The sequence below is a fragment of the Mastigoproctus giganteus genome, chromosome 13 (genome assembly GCF_048544385.1).
Source record: "Mastigoproctus giganteus isolate SK-2022 chromosome 13, ASM4854438v1, whole genome shotgun sequence".
NCBI lineage: Eukaryota > Metazoa > Arthropoda > Arachnida > Uropygi > Thelyphonidae > Mastigoproctus > Mastigoproctus giganteus.
This window is the reverse complement of record NC_143587.1, coordinates 53,704,011-53,727,196: the sequence shown is the minus strand read 5'-3', so window position 1 is coordinate 53,727,196 and position 23,186 is coordinate 53,704,011. Positions and strand designations below refer to the sequence as shown.

At 37.4% G+C, this 23,186-nt stretch overlaps 1 protein-coding gene across 1 annotated transcript in view; it reads right to left on the bottom strand.

Moving 5' to 3' along the window:
* Positions 1 to 1,420: 1,420 nt before the first annotated feature.
* LOC150076059 (uncharacterized) overlaps positions 1,421 to 23,186 on the bottom strand; it is a 37,155-nt gene continuing 15,389 nt past the window's right edge. The window contains exons 2-6 of the mRNA XM_090387245.1: positions 21,997 to 22,160; positions 9,778 to 9,873; positions 3,121 to 3,443; positions 2,021 to 2,129; positions 1,421 to 1,836 (exon numbers count right to left, since the gene is read on the bottom strand). Coding sequence (XP_090243371.1) covers positions 1,511 to 1,836; positions 2,021 to 2,129; positions 3,121 to 3,443; positions 9,778 to 9,873; positions 21,997 to 22,160 — 1,018 coding nt within the window. The 3' untranslated portion in view covers positions 1,421 to 1,510. The remainder of the gene's footprint in view (positions 1,837 to 2,020; positions 2,130 to 3,120; positions 3,444 to 9,777; positions 9,874 to 21,996; positions 22,161 to 23,186) is intronic.

Genomic DNA, 23,186 nt, shown 5'->3' with positions numbered 1-23,186 from the left:
CCCGTCTTAAATCTCTAAGGTGCACTTAAAGTGGACTATTAAACAGACGGAAAAAAGTTTGCACACTTACCCTTTGCAAATCGAATTGAAATTGTGCACATAGTTTAAGTAACTGATGCAAATCGAAAAGGATCGCACGCGTATGTGAAAAGAATTTTAAATAACGTAATGGAGTGGTTTGACCGTCCAAATATGATATACTGATTGTGGAGTCAGTTACAGGCGAAGCATCCTGAAGAGCCGTACAAGGTCACTGAAGGATCACGTCAGATGGTGGCCAATACTGGCCCTAACTACCAGACAATACAGGGGATGACAGCGCAATTCTCTTCCAAGTTTGCAGCCATCTCACGGCGATACATCCTCTACCAAACTGTATTCCGCAGATTCCAGTAGAATGACCAGCACGCAAGATGATCCGTGCTCTGTATCCCTGTCACCCCACCGCACAAGAGAGATCCTCTTTCATCCAGTGTCTTGAAAAGGTATATTGGATTTGAAGTGTTCACGGATGATTCAATGTACAATCCGATTCTGGAAGTATTCTCAGCTGGAGAAAGAAAGAGGCGAAGTTCACCGAGGTCTTCAAAACTAAACTCCATTGAATGTGTATGAGATACTCTCTCCGAAGCAAATTTTAAAATTCACTAAAATCTAACACCTTTTTGTCCTATGACACCTTACTTGAGTTAAGATTTGTTCTTTTTGAGATCCCTTTGTAAACGTTGTCTGACTGTGAAGAGTAATCACATCCACCATATACAACCTTATGTGCGGAAACTCATTTTGAGGAATATGCAGATTATTTAAGAAACTATTTTCCTTTTGCCATTTATCCTTAACTTTCGTATTCCTGGCTACTTTGGAATAGGATAAAAACCATGAAGTGGATAAAAATAAAAAAAGCATTACTGTTTTTGGGTTAATAATTCTTGGACACAATATCTACTCAAAAACATGAAAACAGAAAATTAAAACAGAAATAGTTAAAACACTTCGAACTGCAATTATTTTCTAAAAAAAAATGGAATGGAATATGTACTTTGTAGTTCTGGAAGGATCATGGATATTCCACGCTCACTGGGACTGTAAGTATATTTTTCGAGAGGAAAACTCAAGCCAAACTATTCTAATTTAAATAATTGACTTTTATTATATTTTTTTTTTACAAATATCACCTTCCTTTATTAACTCAAGTGCGTTAAATCAAGATAACTTACAATCACTACAGTATTTCACACTCTCTGCTGGATTTTAGAAGTCACATTTTCATCACGATTCTCACTGTCAATATGACTGCTAATACCAGTGTCGTCTCTTTATTTTTGGACTGGGAACAAGGAAGAGGGACACGTTTTACTTCATCTACAAAGAAACCTCGAGAATTTATAGAAATGAATCGAAGATTTCTTATGTCCACTCCAATAACTTTATGTCCAGCAAACGTACAATGCAGGAGAGGTCTTAATCAACAAGTCCGAGGTCACCACTGTCAATCATGTGTTTGACGTCAAAAGACATATCCCTCAACCGAGAGTCGGTTGTTTATTTCTTTCATGCAGCCATGCGAACGAGACGTAAGATCTTGAAGACAGGACAATGGCTGATAGTTTTTGGTTACATTGGGTGTGGAGAGTTCATAGTCTCGAGTCTGTTCTTCACGCTGATGAATCGAGACTTCTACAGGCCGGGGTGGTGCTGGTAAATTTGCGTTAGAATGGAAACCGCTATAGTTAGACGAACTGTCAAACTCTGCCAAAGACTTCTGTTGTTCCTTGAAGGTCAAGGTGAATAAAACGTCTGGGTCAGATACGAATCTGTAGACGTATCGCTCTCCTGTAAGGCAAACAAACATGTTAGGTTATTCTGACTTCAGAAAGCGGCCCAGAGTCTCATAAGACAAGTGAAATCAGCGGAAAACAACAGTTATAAGAAAACTAAAGAGCAAGTTATCGCAGATTTGAGATTACCAATGGTTCGAATATCAACTGTAAGAGAAAAAAGTGAATGAGACACAAACCTGCTACTTTCTGCATAATTCCCTTTTCATAATAGTAGCGCAGAGAGCGACTTAGTTTGTCATAGTTCATGGCCGGTCTATTCTTTTGTAATCCCCACCGCCTTGCAACCTAAGAGACATAACAGGAAGTTTAAGATGCCATGTTAATAAGAACAAAGGTCTCCTAAATAAGCTTCCATCTTATGGTTTGCATAATCTTAATCTAGCGTTAGCTTATCAGAAAATGTCATAAGTTATACATATTTTACTTAACAACTTAGAGAAAGAGAGAGAGAGAGAGAGAGAGAGAACGAAAAGTCAAAAGAAATTTAAAGAAAAGGAAAAGAGGTGGATGAAAGAAAGACAGAGAGAGAGAGAGAGAGAGAGAGTGAACGAAAAGGAAAAGGAAGCGACCGAAAGAGAAAGGAAAACGAAATTAAAAAAAAAAAATGGAAAAGAGATAAAAGAAAAACAGAGACAGAAAACGAAAGGAAAAGAAAATGAATGGAAACAGGAGGAGAAAAAAGATATAAAGGGTAAAAGAAGGCTAAAAGAAAAAATGAAAACAGGGTAAAGGGAGAGAGAAAAAGAATACGAAAGTAGATAAAAATAAAAGAAAAGAAAAATAGACAAATAGATTAAAATAAAACATGAAATAAACACAAAAATAAAAGGGAAGGGAAGAAACGGAAACCGGAGTGATAAAAAGAAAAGGTAGAATTAATCGAAAAAAGAAAGAAAAGAAAAGAAAAGGAAAGAGAAAAAAAAAACAGGAAAAGGAAAGGAATGCCAAAAAGAAATGAGAAAAAGAAAAGGACATAAAGGAAAAAGAGAGAGGCTAAGGAGAAACAAAAGGAGGAAAAAACGAGACAAAAAAGAAAAGGAAAATGGACGGAAAAAAAGAAAAAAAACGAAAAGAAAAATAAAAAGAAAAGAGAGATGGGGAAGAAAAAAGAGGGATAAGGAAAACAGTGAGGCAGAAAATGGAAGAGAAGTAAAAGACAAAGAAAAAAGGAACAGGGAAATAAAACGAGAGGGAAAAAGAAAAAGAGAAAAGGTAAGAATGAGAGATAGTGAAACTTGTTGAATCATTCCTGCGCGGCTTGTTTATTGCTCCTTACCTCTTCTGGCTCGATTAACTTGAACTCCATTCCTCTTCCTGTCCAGGCAATGAAATTTGAATTTGCAGGATCGTCCAGTAATGTCACCAAGAACTGCCACAGTTGAAGGTTTCCTCGTCTATGTGCCGATGCGGATCCTGGCCCAGTTGGACTACTGGTAAATCTCCACGAAGGCATCGAACCCGTACTCCCATTCATGGAGGGACTCGGAGCCGGAGTCAGGGGAGAAGACGGAGGTTCGGATTTAACTCCACACACTTGAAATGTATGATACGAGGAATCGGGGACTTCGCTGGAATTGTGTTGATAACTCGATTCGGTTTCTTAAAGAAAAAAATAGGAACACAAAGAACGTGTGAGAATATTCTAAATTATAATTACTGCAAAATATGGAATAATTAAAATTTAGATTATATTTAGTGTATACGCACGAAGTTATATTGCGGAGCGCCTCAGAATTCTACCTTTATTTATTGTTTTTGATGGCACGCAGCTCTCTTCTAACTTCTCAAGCACTCCAGAAGTACCTCGAGGAAACCGGAAAATAATTATGGACCGGAAATAAGTGTCCATAGTTTTGCTGATAACAGTACATCGCATTCCGTTTTCTTGTTTGATAATTAATGAAATAAAATAAAGTTATCTATGGATAAATTCAATGAAAATGTATGGTGAAACTCAGGCAGTTGCTCTTGACATTTCAAAGTCTTTTGATCATGTTAGGCATAGCGGTATCCTAAATAAGCATCCATTTTATGGTTTGCCAACAGTTTTTTGTAATTAGGAATCCAGTTTTTTCTCTGGCCGCTTACTGGGCGATGGCAAAAGGCTCGCTGTCTTCTAACTTCTCCACTAATGCAGGTATTCCTCAAGGTTCGATTTTTTCTCCCACGCTTTTCCTCTTGTATATTAATGACCTTCTTTCATTGAATGGAAATCCTGTCCATAGTTTTGCTGATGATAGCACATTGCATTCCATCTCCCAGTTTGAAAATGTACAAACGTCTTCAATTTCTACCAATTCAATAAATGCTGATCTCCAGGTAATTTTCCAGTGGGGCAAAAATAATTTAGTTGATTTCAATCCTTCTAAAACTCAGTCTTGTCTTATATCTCGGAAAAAGGATTCTTCTACTCCTATGCTTATCTTCGATGACACTGATTTCTAGACAAGATTACATATCTCTTTTGGGGATTACCCTGACTTCTAATCTCTCTTGACATAAGCACATCACAACTATTGACTTCCTCTTCATCTGAAAAACTTGGTTTACTCTTCCGCTGTCGGGGTTATTTTCTTCCAAACAGCTGTTCACCTTGTACAATTCGCAAATCCGCTCTACCATAGAACATTGTTCCCACATCTGGTGAGGTGTCCTCCAAAACCTCTCTCAGGCTTCTAGACTCCATTCAAAAGACGGCAGTTAGGTTAATTAATGCCACATACCTTACAAAGTCTCTACTCTCTGTCTCATATACGTTCTGTTTCTGCTACATGCCTCTTGTATAGATACTCCCATGGGCACTCTTCTTCTGAATTGGCTTCTACAATTCTCCTTCTCTCTTCCGAATCAGTCCGACACGTGCTGCAACTAGTTAACATCCTTTTACCGTCCAACTTCAAGCGCATAGAACCAACTTTCTTCATCCTCATTCATTCCTTCAACTTCCGTTTTTTGGAGCCTCCATTCACACATATTTCCCGAAACTTACAATGCACAGAAATTCATGTCTAATGTCAACAAGTATCTTCTTTCACCTTCTCAACCTTAAATCCACGTACGGTACTAATTACTATAGGTTCTAATACCTCTCGTGTTTGGGATTTTCATAAAAAATATATACACTGTGCTGCCACTTTATTAGGTACACCTACCTAGTAGCGTGTTGAGCCTACTTTAGCCTTCAAAACAGCCTGAATTCGTCTAGGCATGGATTGAACAAGATGTTGAAAACGTTGTGCAGGAATGGACTACGATGCAGACATGAGTGTGTCACGCAGTTCCTTGAGATTCGATGGAGGTGTAGGCCTACAGCGAACAGCCCTTCCCAGCTCATCCCAAAAATGTTCAATAGGATTGAGATCCGACGAACCGAGCGGGCCACTGCAGCAAAGAAAGGTCATTGTCGTGTTCCTGGAACCATTCCATAGTGATTCGGGCTTTGTGCACCGGCGCAATGATTTTGAAGAAAATATATGAGAACGCTACCTCCTTTATTACACTAGACAAAGACAGTAGCAAATTTAAAATCGAGAAAGGAGTTCGACAAGGAGACACAATATCTCCGAAGCTGTTTACTGCTGCCCTTGAAGAAGCTTTCAGAAGATTAGACTGGTCGCAGAAAGGAGTCGACGTGAACGGAGAGTACCTAAATCATTTACGATTTGCAGATGACATTGTTGTCATAAGCCACGATCCTAAAGAATTAGAGGAAAATCTTAATCAGTTATGCACAGTAAGGATTTTGGACTAAAGATGAATATGGCTAAAACAAAAGTAATGATGAACAAATATGCCATAAAATTGGACATAATGATTGAAGTAGCAGGAGAATTGAAAAGGTGGAGTCATATACTTGCCTGGGACAAGTCATTAGCTGTAATAATGATAAATGGCTGGAAGTCAAGAGAAGAATAAATTTCGGATGAATAGCATTCAGGAAATATAGTCACATACTGAAGAGCAATATCCCACTTTGTCTGAAACGTAAAATAATGAACCGATGTTTACTCCCCACCATGACTTATGGAAGTGAAACTTGGGCACTCACCAAAGGAATGGAAGAGAAGCTGAGAACTACACAGCGAAGAATGGAACGAATTATATTGGGAATCAGACTGTTAGATAAGAAGAGAAACACATGGATTAGGCAGCAAACTCAAGTAAAGGACATTCTTACTTATCAAAACTAAAGAACTAAAATGGTCTTGGGCAGGACACATAGCTCGAAGACATGATGACAGATGGACTAAGAAAATAACAGAATGGTATCCAAGAGGAACTAGAAGAAAACCTGGAAGACAACGGCGGAGATGGATGGATGAAATTCATGAGTTTGTGGGTAGTAAATGGATGGGCATTGCACAAAACAGAAGGAACTGGAAAGTTGCTGGAGAGGCTTTCATCCTGCAGTGGATTGAAAATGGCTGATGATGATGATGATGCACCGGCACATTATCCTGCTGGAAGTAACCATCTGACTGAAGATAAACTGTCAACATGAACGGATGCACTTGGTAAGCAACGATGTTTAGGTACGATGTGGCATTCAGAGGTGACCCTATGGGTATCAATGGACCCAACGTGTGCCAAGAAAACATTCCCCACACCATAACACTGCCCCTACCACCTTGCACAGTAGTCGTCAGACATGACGGGTCCATGGATTCATATTTTTGCCAAATTCTGAGCCTTCCATCAACATGATGCACCAGGAACTTCGACTCCTCAGACCAAGCAACTGTTTTCCAATCCTCGATAGTCCAGTGCTGGTGTTGCTGTGTCCACAGTAGGCGTGCTCTCTTGTTCTTCTTTGATAACAAAGGTACGCCATGTGGCCGTCGGCTGTTGTAGCCCATTCGCGACAAAGTGCGACTAGTGGCCGTTGCGATATTTCGTTCTGTGCATCAAGGTTGTATTCTGACGTGATGTGCAACATTGTGACCCGTCTGTTTGCTTGCACAATTCTAGCCGATTCAGAGATGCTTTGTCCAGCACGTCTTACACCTAGTACCATGCCACGTTTGAAGTCCGTTAGATCACTCCTTTTATCCCATTCTTGCTACGGTTTGTACGCTTAACTGATACTAGAACGGTTGTTCTGCTGCATTTATATCGATAACTGTGGTCATATGACTTGCAACGTTGTGGGACAAACCATTTGTGTGCACAGCAGGGGTGTACCTAATAAAGTGGCAGCACATGTATATACTATATATGATTTTTAAGTTCTTCACCGCTCTGGAGGAGGGTACACAATTAATTTCGTTCCTTCTAACACCTATCTCATCTGCTATCAGTCCTCTCTTAGACCCCGCCAAAAAAAAAAAAAAAAACATGAACCCAAAAAAGCAAATTCCAAACCTTCCAGTCCTTTGTTTACATTAACTTAGCAAGCTATATCTAATACTATTGTCGTGTCGTTTCTTCTGCATAAAAAAAGAATTTCTCCTTCCTTTCGGTTGTTATTTTAATTCTGAGCAGTTACTAACTCTCACAAATCCTAAACCCTCTCTTCCAAGGAATATTATTCGCACATTGGGGTTGAAAACTCCTTAATCAGAGTCAAAATACCCATCTCTTATAACCACCCCATCGCTCAGAAATTCAATTTTACGAGAGCAATTTGCATTCATTTAATGTAATTCCCCCTCTTTCTCCAAAACCAGACCGAAATATATGAGCCCAGTCACGGTACTAAAAAAAAAAAAAAAAAAAAAACGATAGCAATCCTAATGTTGATAACTTTCTTTTGACTTTCCATTCCTCAGTCCATTCCCGATAATAAAATATAGTTTCCAACTATATTTCTTGTTTGTGGTCACCATAAAATAAAATAAGTTAAGTGATGGATGGAGTGTGTTATATTTCAGGCGCGTTCGATATCTTTAATTGAATTTTCATTTCCTGTGATTAATACAAATGAAAAGTAAATAACTAATTAACTTGTTGCCAGCTAATTACTAATTAATTAACTAATAATATATAACAATAATTGTTTTCGCTTCAATGCGCATATCCGATATATTATTCACTCAACTTTTTTGCAATGTACTGTACCTTCTGACTTTCAATAAAAATTGAAATGCAACACGTATGTCACGGATATGTTGTGATTTAATAAATTTAACAAATACTAACGCGTGCCTGAGATCGTAATATGCTGTCAACACTTTCGTAGTGTACTTTATTATTTATTTCTGGATCTTAATAACAACTGAAATATAACACGTTAGTATAATAAGCAAATAGTAAATAATTCGTGATCCATATATTTAGTAAACTGATAACAAAAAAATTGACTTCTCAAAAAGCAAAGATATTCATGTCCGAAGCGAGAACATTTCGTTTCTGCGCATCCGCTGTGTTGCCCATTGATTTCTCCAATTAGCGCACGAAAATAAGCGTAATATCCAGCTCAGTAAACGGTGTATGGATAGCCTATGTGATATGTATGAAAAAATAATAAAATAAACAATAATTAAAATTGCTGGATTTTTATTTATCTAATTTTATCAGGGAAAGTGCGGGAAATGTACTATAAAAAACGTAGATATTTTTGTCTCTTGTTTACAATGTAAACAGTTTTTGAGAGTACAGCCATTTCGCCACTTATCATTTATTTGTAGAAGTTTGAGTTCGGATCCCGTCAGAGAATGGAGGAATTCTTGAAAATACTTGAATTAATCGAGGCTGTAGTTAGCCTCTCTCGGGTGGAGGGACAGGGAAGTTTCTCCGTAAGGTATCCCAAATACAACACCTATGCAAACGTAACGCCCAGCGAACTATATGAAATGGAGTACATTGTGAACTGGCACAATACCACCGAAGTAATCGATGGACTAGAAAATCCTTCAAAGAAAATAAACAAGCAAAGAAATATTTACTTTATCTTTCAAAAACTTGAAATAATAATTCTACCTAATGAAGCCTTCCTTTTCGTAAGGAAATCAATAAAAATTAATTCTTTATTGATTACGCAGAAATTCACAGACGTTCTCCGTAGCCGAAGTTAGTTTTCCACATTTTGACGACTCTCAAGCCTTTGCGCCAATATTTTCAGTGTAACAGTCCCTCGTGCTGATTCTCTCTGTTTCGTATTCTTTTGCAATGGCTGTGGACATTCACTTGAGATGGAACCAGACTCCGTCCTTTGGGATTAATAAACTGCATCCAAGCTGTTGATCTCGTCTGAATGACGTGTCAACTCATTCACGTGGCGTCAACAACAAAGCGATTACGACAATATCGTAATCACTTTGCTATGTCTGGCCTCCTAAGTTTGTATATAACCTGAATTCAATAAGAATGAAAGGTCAAAGGCTAGGTGGCCTTCTGCACACTCCCTTAAGATAATCTTCTTTTCTGAGTAATTTTCGGGCTCTTCAAATGCTAATAAACCTTTTCCATCATTCCATTACTGAGCATTGAAATATCGAAGGCAAGGGTCCTTGTTGTACAAGGATCCTTGCAAATTATCGTAAATTTACAATAAACAATATAAACGTTTATTGAAAATTTACATTAACAAATGCGTAGACCCTGTGGACCTATATATATTCTTTGGAACCAGAGAACATTGGGAGTAGAAAAATGACATACATTTTTCTACGTGTCAAGAGAGTCCCAAAACGTGTTTTTGAGTGGATCTAGGCCCAATCAAAAATGTCAAAATACGAAACCAGATTGCTTTTCAAGTCCTTTTGCTTTTCAAGGCTCAGCGCCTGTTAACCAATACTTAGTACAATGCTGTAAATTTGTAAGCATCTAAAACGTTTTTCATCCATTTGGTGTTCATGGCAAGAAAATTTCATCTACATATGTGCGCTAGAAAACTTATTTCTAGTTCAACACGAAATAATGGTATTCCACTACAAAGATGACAAGAAGTTAACAGAAAATATTAAATTTAAATAGCAATAGTAACGAGACTTACTGTTGCACGTAGCCAGTGAGAAACCGGAATATACAGATCCGCGTACTTTGACAGGACAGTTAATATGTTCTCCGATACCAGTGCGGGGAAACGAGTCTGAAAAACACAGTTTACTTTATGAAAAAGAAAAATCAGACATTTTTAAATCTGAAATAAGTTTTGTAAATATTTATGCGATAAAACCTAATTCTTCTCACAGCGCCAGTAATAATATACTTTCAAACCCACAAATTTTAATTTATAAGTCGATTACGTAATTTGTAACTCATTATTTTCCCGCTATGTGTCGCTGATGACTCTATAATTCAATACGAAGTTTCTTCTTTCCTGAAGTATAATCTGAGAAATATCCAATCAAATACTGAATTTGAGAAACAAAATTCTTTGAGGAGGGAAGAGGGAAGACGTATTAGTATCTGGGAAAGTAGAGATGTTGCAATCCGTACTAACGAAAGTCGGGGATACCGTTCTTAAAAATGGAAAGATAAAGTTCATAATTTTCTTCATCTTTCTGTCCCTCCACCTTGTGCCTCAATGCAAAAATCTATTTTAATCATTAACACAAGAGTCTTTAGTGACACGGTAGGAGACAATTTAAACTCTCCCTCGTTAATTATAATGTGTAATATGCACTAATTAGTCCTCTGTTAATTTAGTGGGCCACACTTTAGCCATGAGGATTGAATTTCTTGTGATTTACTCTGCAACAAACTTTTGAACGCTTCTAATTAGGAGTGGCAACTTTTAATTAGTTCTATCACCTCACAACCCCGAAAACCCCCGCAAATTGTAGACATCCAAAGAACGTAATAAAGAGAATCCGGTTTCTTACAGGTCGTTATAACGAAGGTTGCATTAAAGATATTTGTTTATTTTGCAAAATAATACGAAAACCAAGTGAACATATTAAGCTCCCTTTGAATGAAGTTATTAATTCATATATTTTCAGCACTTTAATAGATTTCCTATTGTACATTTACAAGAGCAGTGATTTTGTGCGCATGCGTTTAACATCACAGACTAATGACTCAACGAAACCACAAGTAAAAAGCACTATGTATGGTTTCTGGAAAATGTGGTTCATCATTTCGAAAAATTTTAAATGAAAATGAAATAGGATTCTCAGGTTTAAAAAATTATTTCTTCCAATTATGACACTTCTATCTTAAAAGCATAAACCGTTTTAAATATTGTGCAGATTTTTAATAGCAGCCTTGTTCTAAGTTTCACAACAGTTGAAGTATTAGGTTGACTTTTCGCGTTTTCACAAAAGTGGAATTCGCATTCGAACAGCATGATGGGAACGTACTCATTTACGAGCTGTTAACAGATCTTGCCTCTAGAGTACGAACTTTAATGAATTCTCCTTATTTTTAGTATAGAAAATTAAACTTATATTTAATTATTCAGTAATAAACCATCACGTAATGAAAGTGACAGCATTACGTGTTAAAAAACAACTTTATACGCCAAGTGTAGAGATAGTAATCTGGCTCTTATGTTACGTCATAAGGTGTGTAAATACGCTGTGAATACGTTAATTTTTTTTTTTTTTTGTAATTAGAAGAAACAAGTTTATATTTTAAACCATCTTATAGCAATGCAGTTCTTTACAGTTTTCGAAACATTTAAGAATTATATCAGGTATTTTCCAAGTTTATATCACAAAATTAGGCGGACTATTTTGCCTACGCCATATACCCTTTTGTCATTTCATGTTATTACGTTTGCTTTTCTATAAAAGGTGGGTAGTTATGAAGATAGGAACAAATTCTATTTGTTCGTATCTGTGTATTACATTTACTCAGATGATTTCCCTTTTTTTTTCTCTCTCTCACTATGTGTGCGTAGTACGCACTACAGAACTGAAGCGTAACACAAACAAGAGAATTGCACATCGACACTGTATGGGGGTTCGTCAGTATGCTCGTTAGACTTGCAAATTGTGCCAAACGATCGGATTCATTGGTCTCGGACGCCAATTAACGCTTCGTCGGCTTTGAATAGCCGGTGACCATCTTGATAGCATCGTGCGCATTATTTTCTGCCTTATTAATACCACCATTAAACTCTCCCACTACATGTGCTTTCGATTGTCCCTTATTCCCGTGGTCCCTTTACTCCAAAGCGCGCGTGGTAAGCGAAACGCTAACGAACGTTGTGCAGTGGTTTGTCCGAAGGGGAGACACAGGGGGAAACTCAGCTGATCCCACGCCTCGAGTCTCATGGCTATTAGAGACCGGTACACAATGGAGACGTAAATATCTTGTACTACAATGGGACGCTGTGGTTATTTTCGATTCCCCACCCTCCCCCAAATGCATTCAGGAAGTTTGCTTGGGGGTGGGGGAAGAAAATTTGTAGGAAGCGCTCTCCTTTCTACGCAGTATACAGAACGATGTTTAAACAAAGCTTTCAGGGATCTATTGTGGGGTGGGGAGGATCGTTGAATGCAATTTGAATTTTAAACGTACTTTTTTTATATTTCTTGTTTATATTCATTTATGATTAGTAATAATCACTAGAAATAACTAATAACTGCAGTTTCTCCTCATGTTTGTAGTCCTACCATAATTTTCTGGACGTGTCTGTAGTTTATCGATAACAGGAAGGATGCATTTCTTGTTTAGTAAACTATACATTTTGGCCTACAGAAAAGTCAATTAACAATTGCCTATCAGTTATCAGAGACTCTTTTGCTGATTAAACTTAAGGCAGTCGAATAAAAAAAGTGGAAACTAGATAAAAGCCATGCGATTAGTATCATATAAGATTTGTATTTGATACCAGTTCTGAGAGAGAAAAAATATACTGAGGGGGAAAAAAAAGTAAAATCATTATCTTGATTGCGTATTAGTGCGTAATATATTTGAAATAATTAATTCGAGATAATGTACCCTAATTTGACAACAAAGCGCTATGTAATTAAAAGACTGATAAATTGATCGGCGAGCAGTTGGATCAGGTCTCATTGTAGATACGTTTGTGACAACGCTGTATATCCAATACTTTTGTTTACCACCTGCCCCAGAAGTGACCTCGAACTTCTGTGTATACTCCGTGGGTTAAGCCTCAGACGTTACAAGCAAGGGATGTAGAGCAACCACCCTCTCAAATACATCCTACATTCTAAATTTGCGTTCTTTTCTCATATTCCTATTGCAGCAGAGGAAAGCAGCGGATAATTTTCATCAAAATCAGATTTAATGCGGAATATATTCGTTCAATGAATCTCTCCAACAGGCGAGTATTAAATTTCATTTTCTTTTTTTTTTTATCTAAGCAGGTATCTGCAGGAGAAATGACTATTAAGTAATTCTCCTAACATTAAGAGCCACATACATTTCCAATTAAGACGTTCCCTCGCAGATCTGCTACTCTTAATTCTCTTTAATCATTAATTATCCTACTGGCCCTATGTTGTCCACTGTTGTCCATACACAGAGGTCCGAATTCGCTACGTTATACAAAATACATGACCTCCGGAGAAGATGTAATCCGCTTATACTGTTGATTTACCCTCTACCTGACGCCGCTCTGCACCAGAATTAATAGTTTACTTTGGATAGCTAGAACCCAGCTTTTGGCGAACTGTAGGCATTCTTGCTTTTTTGTGTGTGTGTATATGTGTGTGTGTGTGTTTGTACATAGTAAGTTATACGTTAACAATTTCCCCAGCTATTCAAAATTTAGAGAATTTTGTATTTTACCTGAATAGGATGTGTACAAAATCAATAGTTGCAACTCGCAATTATAGCGCAAGTGAATAAGAATAAATCATGCTGATTAATTAATTAATTTAGAAATGCGACAATTAAAGATATAGATAGGCTTAAAATTCCTACCTCCATTTAAAACTTCAGCTTAAATCTAAAATATAAATGACCTTTCGAAGGCGATAAATATAATTAAATTGCAAACATTTATGATTATACATCAATGTGCACGACTCTACATTATACCTCGAAGACCATATAAAGGAAAATATATACGAAATTAAGTTAAACAAATATAATCATTTTAAATTTTAATTGATATAATAAGCATATCTTGTAATTTCGCTTACTGAGATATGTGTGCTCTAGCGCCCTCTAGTTGTTTCGAAAATTTTCTGTTGAAATTTAATATCGTAAAATATATTTTAAAACATGGCGTAGTATACAAAGTTTTTTGCAATACATGGAATTTTTTAATACTGTAAAAATATATATTTTCAAACAGGGCGTAGTATAGAAAGTTTTTTTGCACTACGTGGAATGTTTTTAATACTGTAAAAATATATTTTCGAATATTTCGTAACATAGAAAGTTTTCTTTGCAAGTGCTTATCTCTTTGGAATGTCTTATTTTTATTTGGTTTTCTTTTTCGAGTGGGTGCTCTCATTTCTGAGAGCCATCTTCCAACTCTCTCATGACGTCACTTGTTCAAAGAAACAATCGTCCGTAGTTTGTTGCAACCCTAGACAGGTATAGCGTATTAAACCTCAGCTACACCTTTTGCTAGCACCTCTCCGATGTTCATTGTTCGCCTTGCGCGCGAAATCCAGCTGATGATATACAACTGTAGGACTTCAACAAGCATGTCGTTGTCATCCTAATTGGGTCCCAAGAGGAGGGCGAAACGTGAGCGCGCCATTCACTGCCGCATATTTATGAGGGATTTCAACATAAATTTTCCTTGCGTCCATCGGTCCATGTTTGACTTTTACGCCTAGTTTCCGTCTCTAAGCGCACGAATACCACGCCATTTAAACGCTAGAGACTGCAGAGGTATGGCTGGAAGGATAGTTGCGTGCCGTCTACTGTTTCATTGGCAACAAAGTCCCACAGACAAAAGAACAAATGGCTGTGAGTACACACAACGGATAGTCGATGGAGAAAATACGTCATCTTCAAATTTGGGCATATATGTGTGACTCGCGAAGTGTCTATAGACAACGGGGAGGGATCAGAATAACCGCGATACTTTTGTCGTTTATGTTGCCCGTGCGTGAGTTTGCGATACACGGTAATAAAGAGAAACACAGCCGAAATTACACTGTACCTCGCTATTTTGATTTTTCAAAACCGTTGTTAGAAAACAATATTTTTACAATTAGTAATTTATTACAGGTTTATTACTTTAATATAACTTCTAAATCATAACGCGCAGCTAAGTAATTAATGTACATTACTTTGTAATCCCAGCATGTTATGTCAATCACTCTGAAGAAGAAGATGCGAAATTATGACTGAAACTTTTTTATAATTAAAATAGTTTCGCTATCGTAGTATATACTATAGAGCTTTATAACATTTTATAACTTTTTAAAATATTTTATTACTTCTTTTAAAGCATATCTAAAAAGGATTCGATCCAGATAATGTGGATTTATCTTTATTTCAACTTATAGGGTGTTTATTCGTTTTCTTTTAAAATTCCTTCTTTCTACAACATCGGCTACACATTATCACTCATGATTTTCCAATAATTTTTTTTTTATTTCGTTGTAAACCATTACATTTTCGACATAGGTGTTCTTTTAAAATAATTCGTTTCACTGAATTTTTCATCCCAACTATTTCATTCAAACGAGACATTCGTTCTAGTGATATCGATTATTTTCAATCAAGGAACTTATCTTTCTCCTGTAAAACGTGCTTTCCTGCATGTACTAGTAGTGTCAGTTAACAGTTCTATAAGCCAGGAAGAGCCAGTTTTTTTTTCTGAGTAAGAAAATAACAAAAAGATACGTGATAATCAAAAGGTTCATTTTGGTGTTCTTTTTTCCATTAATTTTTCTCTCTCTGATTTTTAACAGAATTTCAGTGCGTTCTTCGTTGAATTTTCCACGCGGTCCCAATTCCAAAAGAAAACCCGGATCTGTGAACGAGTGACGTCACTGCGGTGTCTTATCAGTATTGACACAGGGGTTCTGACCTGTCGTGCCGACAGCAAAGTCGCTTCGCCGAACTTGGGAGTTTTAATCCACAATTTACATCGATGGTGTTTTAAAACTAAATTATAGGTGTCACTGTTTGTTCTTGTATCCTTAGACCGGATCACGGAGTCACTCCCACTTAACACGGGCAATCGATTGGTCCTCGCGGCTCTTCGATGGCACATATTTCATCGGCGAGCGACATTGCTGACGGTCAACGCTTCGGAGAAATGGACGCCCAACAGGATTACAACTTTATTGTGATTTGTGGAGTTTGCCGGTGTGTATTGCATCGTGATCACAAGCGCGCGCGCACACACACACACGCTGTCGGAAAAATTATCTACACAACTGATTTTAATGGTAAACTTCCTCTTTTTGCCTTTCCTGCTCTCAAAATAGTTATCATTTAGCTCAGTAAGGAATTAGAAATATATTTTATACGAAAAGTATTTCGATAATTCAAAACACGGAACAAATCTTTAAAATAGAAATTTTAAAAAATAAAATTGGAGTGTATTTTCAACCAAATCTGTAAAATAGTTTATCTGAACTATTGAAACTCGAAGTTCAAACTTTTGATTGGCTGCTCAAAATTTGAACCAATTATTAAAAGCGTGCGCGCGTGTCACAATCACGTGCAAATTCATAGTGAAATCGACTCGTTGACCTTGTTACCATGTCAACCACACTGGTTACCTTGGTTTCATTATACTGTACATTTCTTCAGCTTCCAGCTATGGCGATTATTGGTGGAAACATCTGGGGTCGACTTATTTTTGCCCTTATTAAAAGAATTCTAACGGGGGGAGGGAGATAAAGTTGCCCGCAAATAAAATTAACAAACCGCCACTAATTGCTATACATATTATTATCCAGCCATTAACGGTTAGTTCATTAGTTGTGGTGAATTTTGTTCAAGAGAGAGAGAGGGGAGAAGACGAGGCGACTGCTTGACTTGATGATAGAAAATCGCGTTCATTAGAAGAACCACGAGGGAGTTCGATGTATAGGGAGGAGTCTTGTCTAACGTGCGTTCCAATGTCACATGGTACTGACGTTCTCTTGCCATCACAAAACCTTCGGTCGCTTCCTACAGTGACGGCCCTTGGAGGCCCTGTTATGTCGCCCGATTTTCCTCAGAGCCCAGCGGGTGGCTAACACCTTTACCCACCGCTAAACAGAAGATAGTTGAGGCGAAGTATGACGAGTACTTTGCTCTCGTAAACGAACTTCCCCAGGCCACAACGCAGTGTTATCTGGGAAGACGATGCCAGCCCCCCATGTCGATGATATAATAGGACGAAATATGCAGGAAAAACAAGGTGGCTGCTTAGAGACTAACTTATAAATTAACGAGTCACACTGTGGAGTTAGTTTGCTCATATATTTATTAATTTGAAAATTAACATATGATCAAACTAACTGCCTACTTTGAGATTAATGATATGCATTAATCTCAAGCTTGGGAGGAACTTCACTACGAGTTGTCTCGGTACTGCACTTGTGCTTTAAATAAATAAATAAAAAATGATCAAAAGGGAGAAGTATATTGCTCTTTATTTAAAATGTATGCCATTTTAAATAAATAGACTGACAAATAAATAAATATTTAATTAAATTCAATTGACGTATTATTTTAACAGCACCAGAGTTGTGGCTCATATTCGTATCGTGTATTTATCCGCAGAAGTGCCCGTTCGCGGCCTTATTTGCATGTTGTACAGCCTTAAAAATCCGGAATAACCACGGGGCACTCTACATCCTTTTCCTCAGATGGTCCTGAACAATTTAATTTGATGAATTAAATTGAGGTGGTTGAAGTGGAGTAAGGATCAACCTAAATGATCATTCATTTGCTCATTGTACTCTTTTTCATCTGGTTCTGGCCAATGTAATACACATTTTTCACTGTTCATACTATTTAATTCCACTGAATTCTCAATAAAGCGCTTTAACACACTGGAAATACCCCCAAAACACAGCGCTATTTTTGTTTCAGTGGCTATTTTCAAATCATCAGTTCGGTCTTCATCATCATCGGTCTTCAAATCATCAGATTCGGTCTTCTACGTTCAAAGGCGTATGTTTGCTTTTTGTTTTCTCTCAAAACGTCTGTTGATGGAAGTCGACAAATAGTCTCCTTACAAGAGCAGACTGTTAAGCAGACTTGCATAAAACCTAATTAAAATTATTTACAGTATTTTAGTTTTCAATCGAGCAACTATTCACTGAACAGAACTAATAATTTAATGATAGTACTTATAAATAAAGATTAATTATACTGGTCGACAAGGTTTTGCTAACATAGGTGAAAGCAAGAATTTTTTGTTAATTTGTATGTGCTGATTACGAATATGACAGTAAAAAGTTTCTATCACATCACATTTTTTATAAAAATGCAAAAACAGTTTTAAAAAAATAGCTTGAGCTTCAAAATCAACTAAAATCGTCTAACATCGCACTCTGTACCTTTCCCGATTGAATTTATTGTAACAAAAGAGACATATCTGTGTTGTTTAATGGTATACTAATACCTCTTTTTAATTTTATGGCCCTGAGGCATGGCCGCTCTGAGTTATATTGCTATGACCCTTATTATGCAGTAGAATGTTTGGACCCTACTACATTTCCGGCGAACAGGCGCTTCTGTGAAAAACAATTTGTTTTCAAGCTGTCTTTAGCCCTTATGTACATTTTTGGGGTTAGTTTCGGTTTGTGAGATCTAGTGGTAGGTTGTGATGTTTTAAAGTTCCGTTTTTGTCTTGTGAAAACTCATGAAATGGAGCAAAAACGCCGTGCGTGCTTTAATTTTCCAAACAGTTTTTGTATGTTTGTGGACAATTTACAGTGAAGTCGCAATGTCGATTAATCACAGACAAGGCGAAACAAGCTTATTATTTTTATTTTGGTTACCACGTGGGTGATCAGGATAAAAACTGGGCACCGTATATGTGCTGTATAACGTGCTATGGAAATTTGACTGAATGGATGAAGGGGAAGAATTCTAAAATGCCTTTTGCTGTTCCGATGATCTGGCAAGAACCAACAAGTCACCTCGAAGATTGTTACTTCTACCTCACAAATACTAAGGGGTTTTCAAGGTAAAATAGAGTTGAAATAAAATACTCCAATCTTCCGTCCGCAATAAGACCAGTGCCACAAACACCAGAACCCCCTATTGCTCCACCTAGTTGTGAAAAAATCACTATTCCAGAATTAGAGCAAGAGTCACTAGAGTCCGAACCTGCCCCCTCAATGTCTGCAGATCTCTTTGTTACAATCCTGAAAATGACAAAACCCCGCACTTAATTGAGCAAAGCGAACTTAACGATTTGGTTAGGGATTTAAATATTTAAAAGCAACAGGCTGAGCTATTAGGATCTAGGTTGCAAAAGTGGAATTTGCTGGCATAAACCACGAGGATTTCTGTGTTTACAAACCGAAATGAAAAGTTTGTGGGTTATTATCAAATGGAAGGTTCTCTTTGTGTCTGCAAAGAGAACACCTTTGTACCTATAAACAGATTGATGGATGAACTATGGTTTGAATACAATCCTGAAGAATGGAAATTATTCATCGATTATTCTAAACTCAATTTAAAAGCAGTTTTGCTACACAATGGTAATATTCAACCGTCGGTCAGTGGCTCATTCAGTGGCTGTAAAAGAAACCTATGATAGCATGTCATTACTATTAAATGCCATGAACTATAAGAAATATTGTTAAAAATCTGTAGGGATTTAAAAGTAATCGTTTTTTTTTTTTTTTTTTTTTTTTTGCTTGTACTACAGGGTGGTTTTACTAAATATTGTTGGTTCCTGTGTTTATGGAATAGTTGAGCAGTAGAACATCATTGTATTGTGAAGGAATGGCCCATCAGAGAATAATACATTCCTGGGATATTCAACATCAAATGCACGCCTTTGGTGAAACCTGAAATGGTGCTTCTCCCGCCTTTGCACATTAAGTTGGGTCTCATGAAAAATTTTGTAAAAGTTCTGGACAAAAATAGTGAAGGTTTCAAGTACTTATAAAGCCAATTTCCAAAATTTAGTGATGCAAAGTAGAAGGAGGGTATATTCGTAGTTTCACAAATTAGATGGCTTTTAAAGGAAACAATCTTTGAAACTAAACTTAACGCCACTGAATTAGCTACGTGGAAATCTTTCAGAGCTGTTGCTAGTGGGTTTTTAGTGAATAAAAAGGTAGAGAACTATAAAGAGTTGATAGAATTATTGCATAACTATCAAAAGTTAGGATGCCGAATGTCGCTGAAGAAACACTTCCTACATTCGCACCTGGACTTCTTTATGGACAATTTGGGATCTGTCACTGACGAGCCGAGCAGGAGGAACAATTCCACCAAGATATCCACACGATGGAGCAGAGGTACCAAGGACGATGGGATCCAGCAATGATAGGTGACTATTGCTGGTTTCTGATAAGGGAGGACCATTCTGCTTATAAGAGGAAAAAATAACTGTAAGCAGTACGATTTCCTCTTTTTGTCTCCACTTTTGTGGGGCAATTGCTTACTTAAATCCAAATAGATGTTTATAAAGTTCAAATATGTTATTTTTTTTATCCATTTGGAATGTTTGGAATGAAATAGAAATGACGACCGGATGGTCGTCATTTCTATTTCATTCCAAACGAAGGCTAAATTTTAGTCAAAATTTAGTCTTCGTTTACTTCCTCCAGAGTTCTGTTGGGCCCAGGTCGGAGCTCTGAATGACAACCACGTATAGTATCGGAAAAATGATGCAAGAAAGCGCCTTTGGTAGCACCAGCCAAAAAAAAATTAAATTTAAACTAAATTAAAAACAATATAAAAGACGAGTATCTCTCTCACTTCATTTACTTAATTTCATTCAAGTATTTATCCAATCCCTCCTTAAATTTAGATCAACCTCCGCAAGAGTATGTGGAAGTTGTTTTTTTTTTTTTTTTTTTCCAACAGTCAATCGCTCTTTGACTAAAGGAAAATTTTTGGATATCGAGTCTACAGTTATCCCTTCTCAATTTAAATTCATACCCCTTATGTGAATCACGTGATTAAGTACAAACATTCCCTCCACATTTATTTTACTCAAACCTTTAAGGCCTTAAATACCTCGATCAGGTCACCCTGCATATTCCTGGTTTACAAACACTGTGACTTATAAAACTCGAGTGTCTCTTGATAAGAATACCCCTTTGTGCTCTTAACCAATCTCGTTACTTTTCTCTGTACCCTTTTCTCTAACCGGCCCCCTACCTCTCCTAACATGGAACCTGAGAGCCTGTTTGTAATATTCAAGACGCGGCCTAACCATTTTCATTACACAGTATAACGAACTAGTAATCCCTTTATCACTACTATCAGGTATGTGTTAAACGCCAAAGAAACTAAGGCAATGAGGCGTCAGTATATTATGTCTGTAATTGCGTGTATTCTTCGGTAATTTTGTTGTTCGCTGCACGCAAAAACCGTGGAAAATAAACCGTACTACCTCGCCTGAGATCTACTAACTCAGCCACGTTGTGAAAACAACCCATAAAACTTCCTCGCGCCATTAGCTGGATTCGAATTCGCGCATTTTCCACCCGGTGGGAGGGCGGTAATTATAACTTTACTGTAGGATTACTGTTACCCAAATGCAAGTCCTTGCATTTTCCAATAAATAAACCTCAGTTGCCATTTTTCAGCCCATCCAAATAATTTATCTGTAGACCGCTTCAGCCAACTGTTTCTCTATCTTGTAAATTCCTCTGGCCCCATGTGGTCATTCCGGAGTATAAACGTACAATTTACTTTTTTTATATATTTTATCCACGTCTTGTTGGCGTAGCATACCTGCTTACTGTCATTAACTACCCCTTAAAATAGCTATATCAATTATGGATATGTTAAGAAAGAGTAAGGGGCTAAGAATCGAGCCATGGCGTTGAGCAAACTAAGTCAGTAAACCGATCTCATATTGTGGAGGCAGCTTTGCCACGAGTTGTCTTGGAATTCCACTACTCTAAATAAAAAGCTGCTTCAGTGGAGAAGTATATTGCTGTTTTATTTAAAGTGTTTTCCACTATCCAGACTCGCCAACCACTTAATCCCTAAACTCAATATTCCTCGAGTTGCCTCGGTTTTGCACCATCACACCTGAAATGAATATCAACATGCTCCTTTGGGAGCGGCGGTTTTTTGACGCAAATGCAATAGCGAGGCAACTCGTGGTGACTTGTCCCTCAGTATAAGATGGATACCTTGTGCTCACATAATAATATCTTAAACCAACTTTAGATTCTCTCCTACTGACCTTCGCTGTGGTGGTGAACAGTGACCTCGTCTTTCACATGAAAGGTGCTGACGTAAGAATCCCCCGACGTCCTGGTTCCTTCCGTAGGACTGGGAGTTGCCATTGGAGTTATGTACGGGGTTCCGCTGGCAGGTGACAAACAGGAGTTTCCCTGGTTCCACTGCCTAAAAAGAAATAACAGCATCATTGACGAGTAATTACTTTAATAGTGCATTACTGTACTCCTAAAAGTCCCCCTTAGAAAGTTTTTTCCCTACATGATGGCTACACATATTCATTACCAGTGCAACTGTTCTGGAATTGGTTTCTAAAATTCTATCCCAACTGTAGATTTATTGCCATCATCATTCTGACCGAGAAAAGCGCCTTCGAATTATTAGCGAGTAGATGCATCCAGTCGCATATTGTTCCACTGGGATTCGCTACTCTATCATGACAGATGGCGCTCATAATTGCTAAACCAACACCCATATATCGCGGACATAGAACAGACCACTTACACTCTATATATCTAAATATCACACTTTTAAACCTTAGAATACATTGTGGAATTTGTGTGTACACTGCGTAGTAATATTAATGGCGTGAAATTTTATTTCTATATATATATTTTTTCAAACAAATTATTTCGAAAAGAAGTAGACGGTATGGATTGAACCTACTAACGAAGGTGCTACTTGAAATACTGTTTCTCAACCAGTTGGTCGTGTGAGAATTTCAAATGCAGTCTCAAATAGACATAAAACTCCAGTTAACTTTAATTTTCGCCTTATAGCAAGATATGAACCAAAGATCGTTGAATAAAATAATGTTCTCGATTGTCTATCGTACTGTACCTTTATCGAAAGCCATGCTAGTGCTTGCAAAATATAGATCACAACGATTGTAAAGCAAAGAACTGGCATTTGAGCTTCACAACCAGTGGACCTATCTGTAAAACACTATTCTTTCAGTCGAATTGCTTAATAACCTTGGCAACAATAGCAACTGTATTTGTCGAGACCTGTATCATACATGGCTGGATCCTTCACAAGAATTCAGCAAGCTTATGGAGTCATGTTTAGCGAGATACTGTTTAACCAAATTGGACCGGTATACAGGTGCGCTATTATACACAAAAATTGTCATTCCGAGCTCGTTTCTCTGGTTTTACTGATCGCATCCTCAGACAATGTAGCGTCTTAGGATGC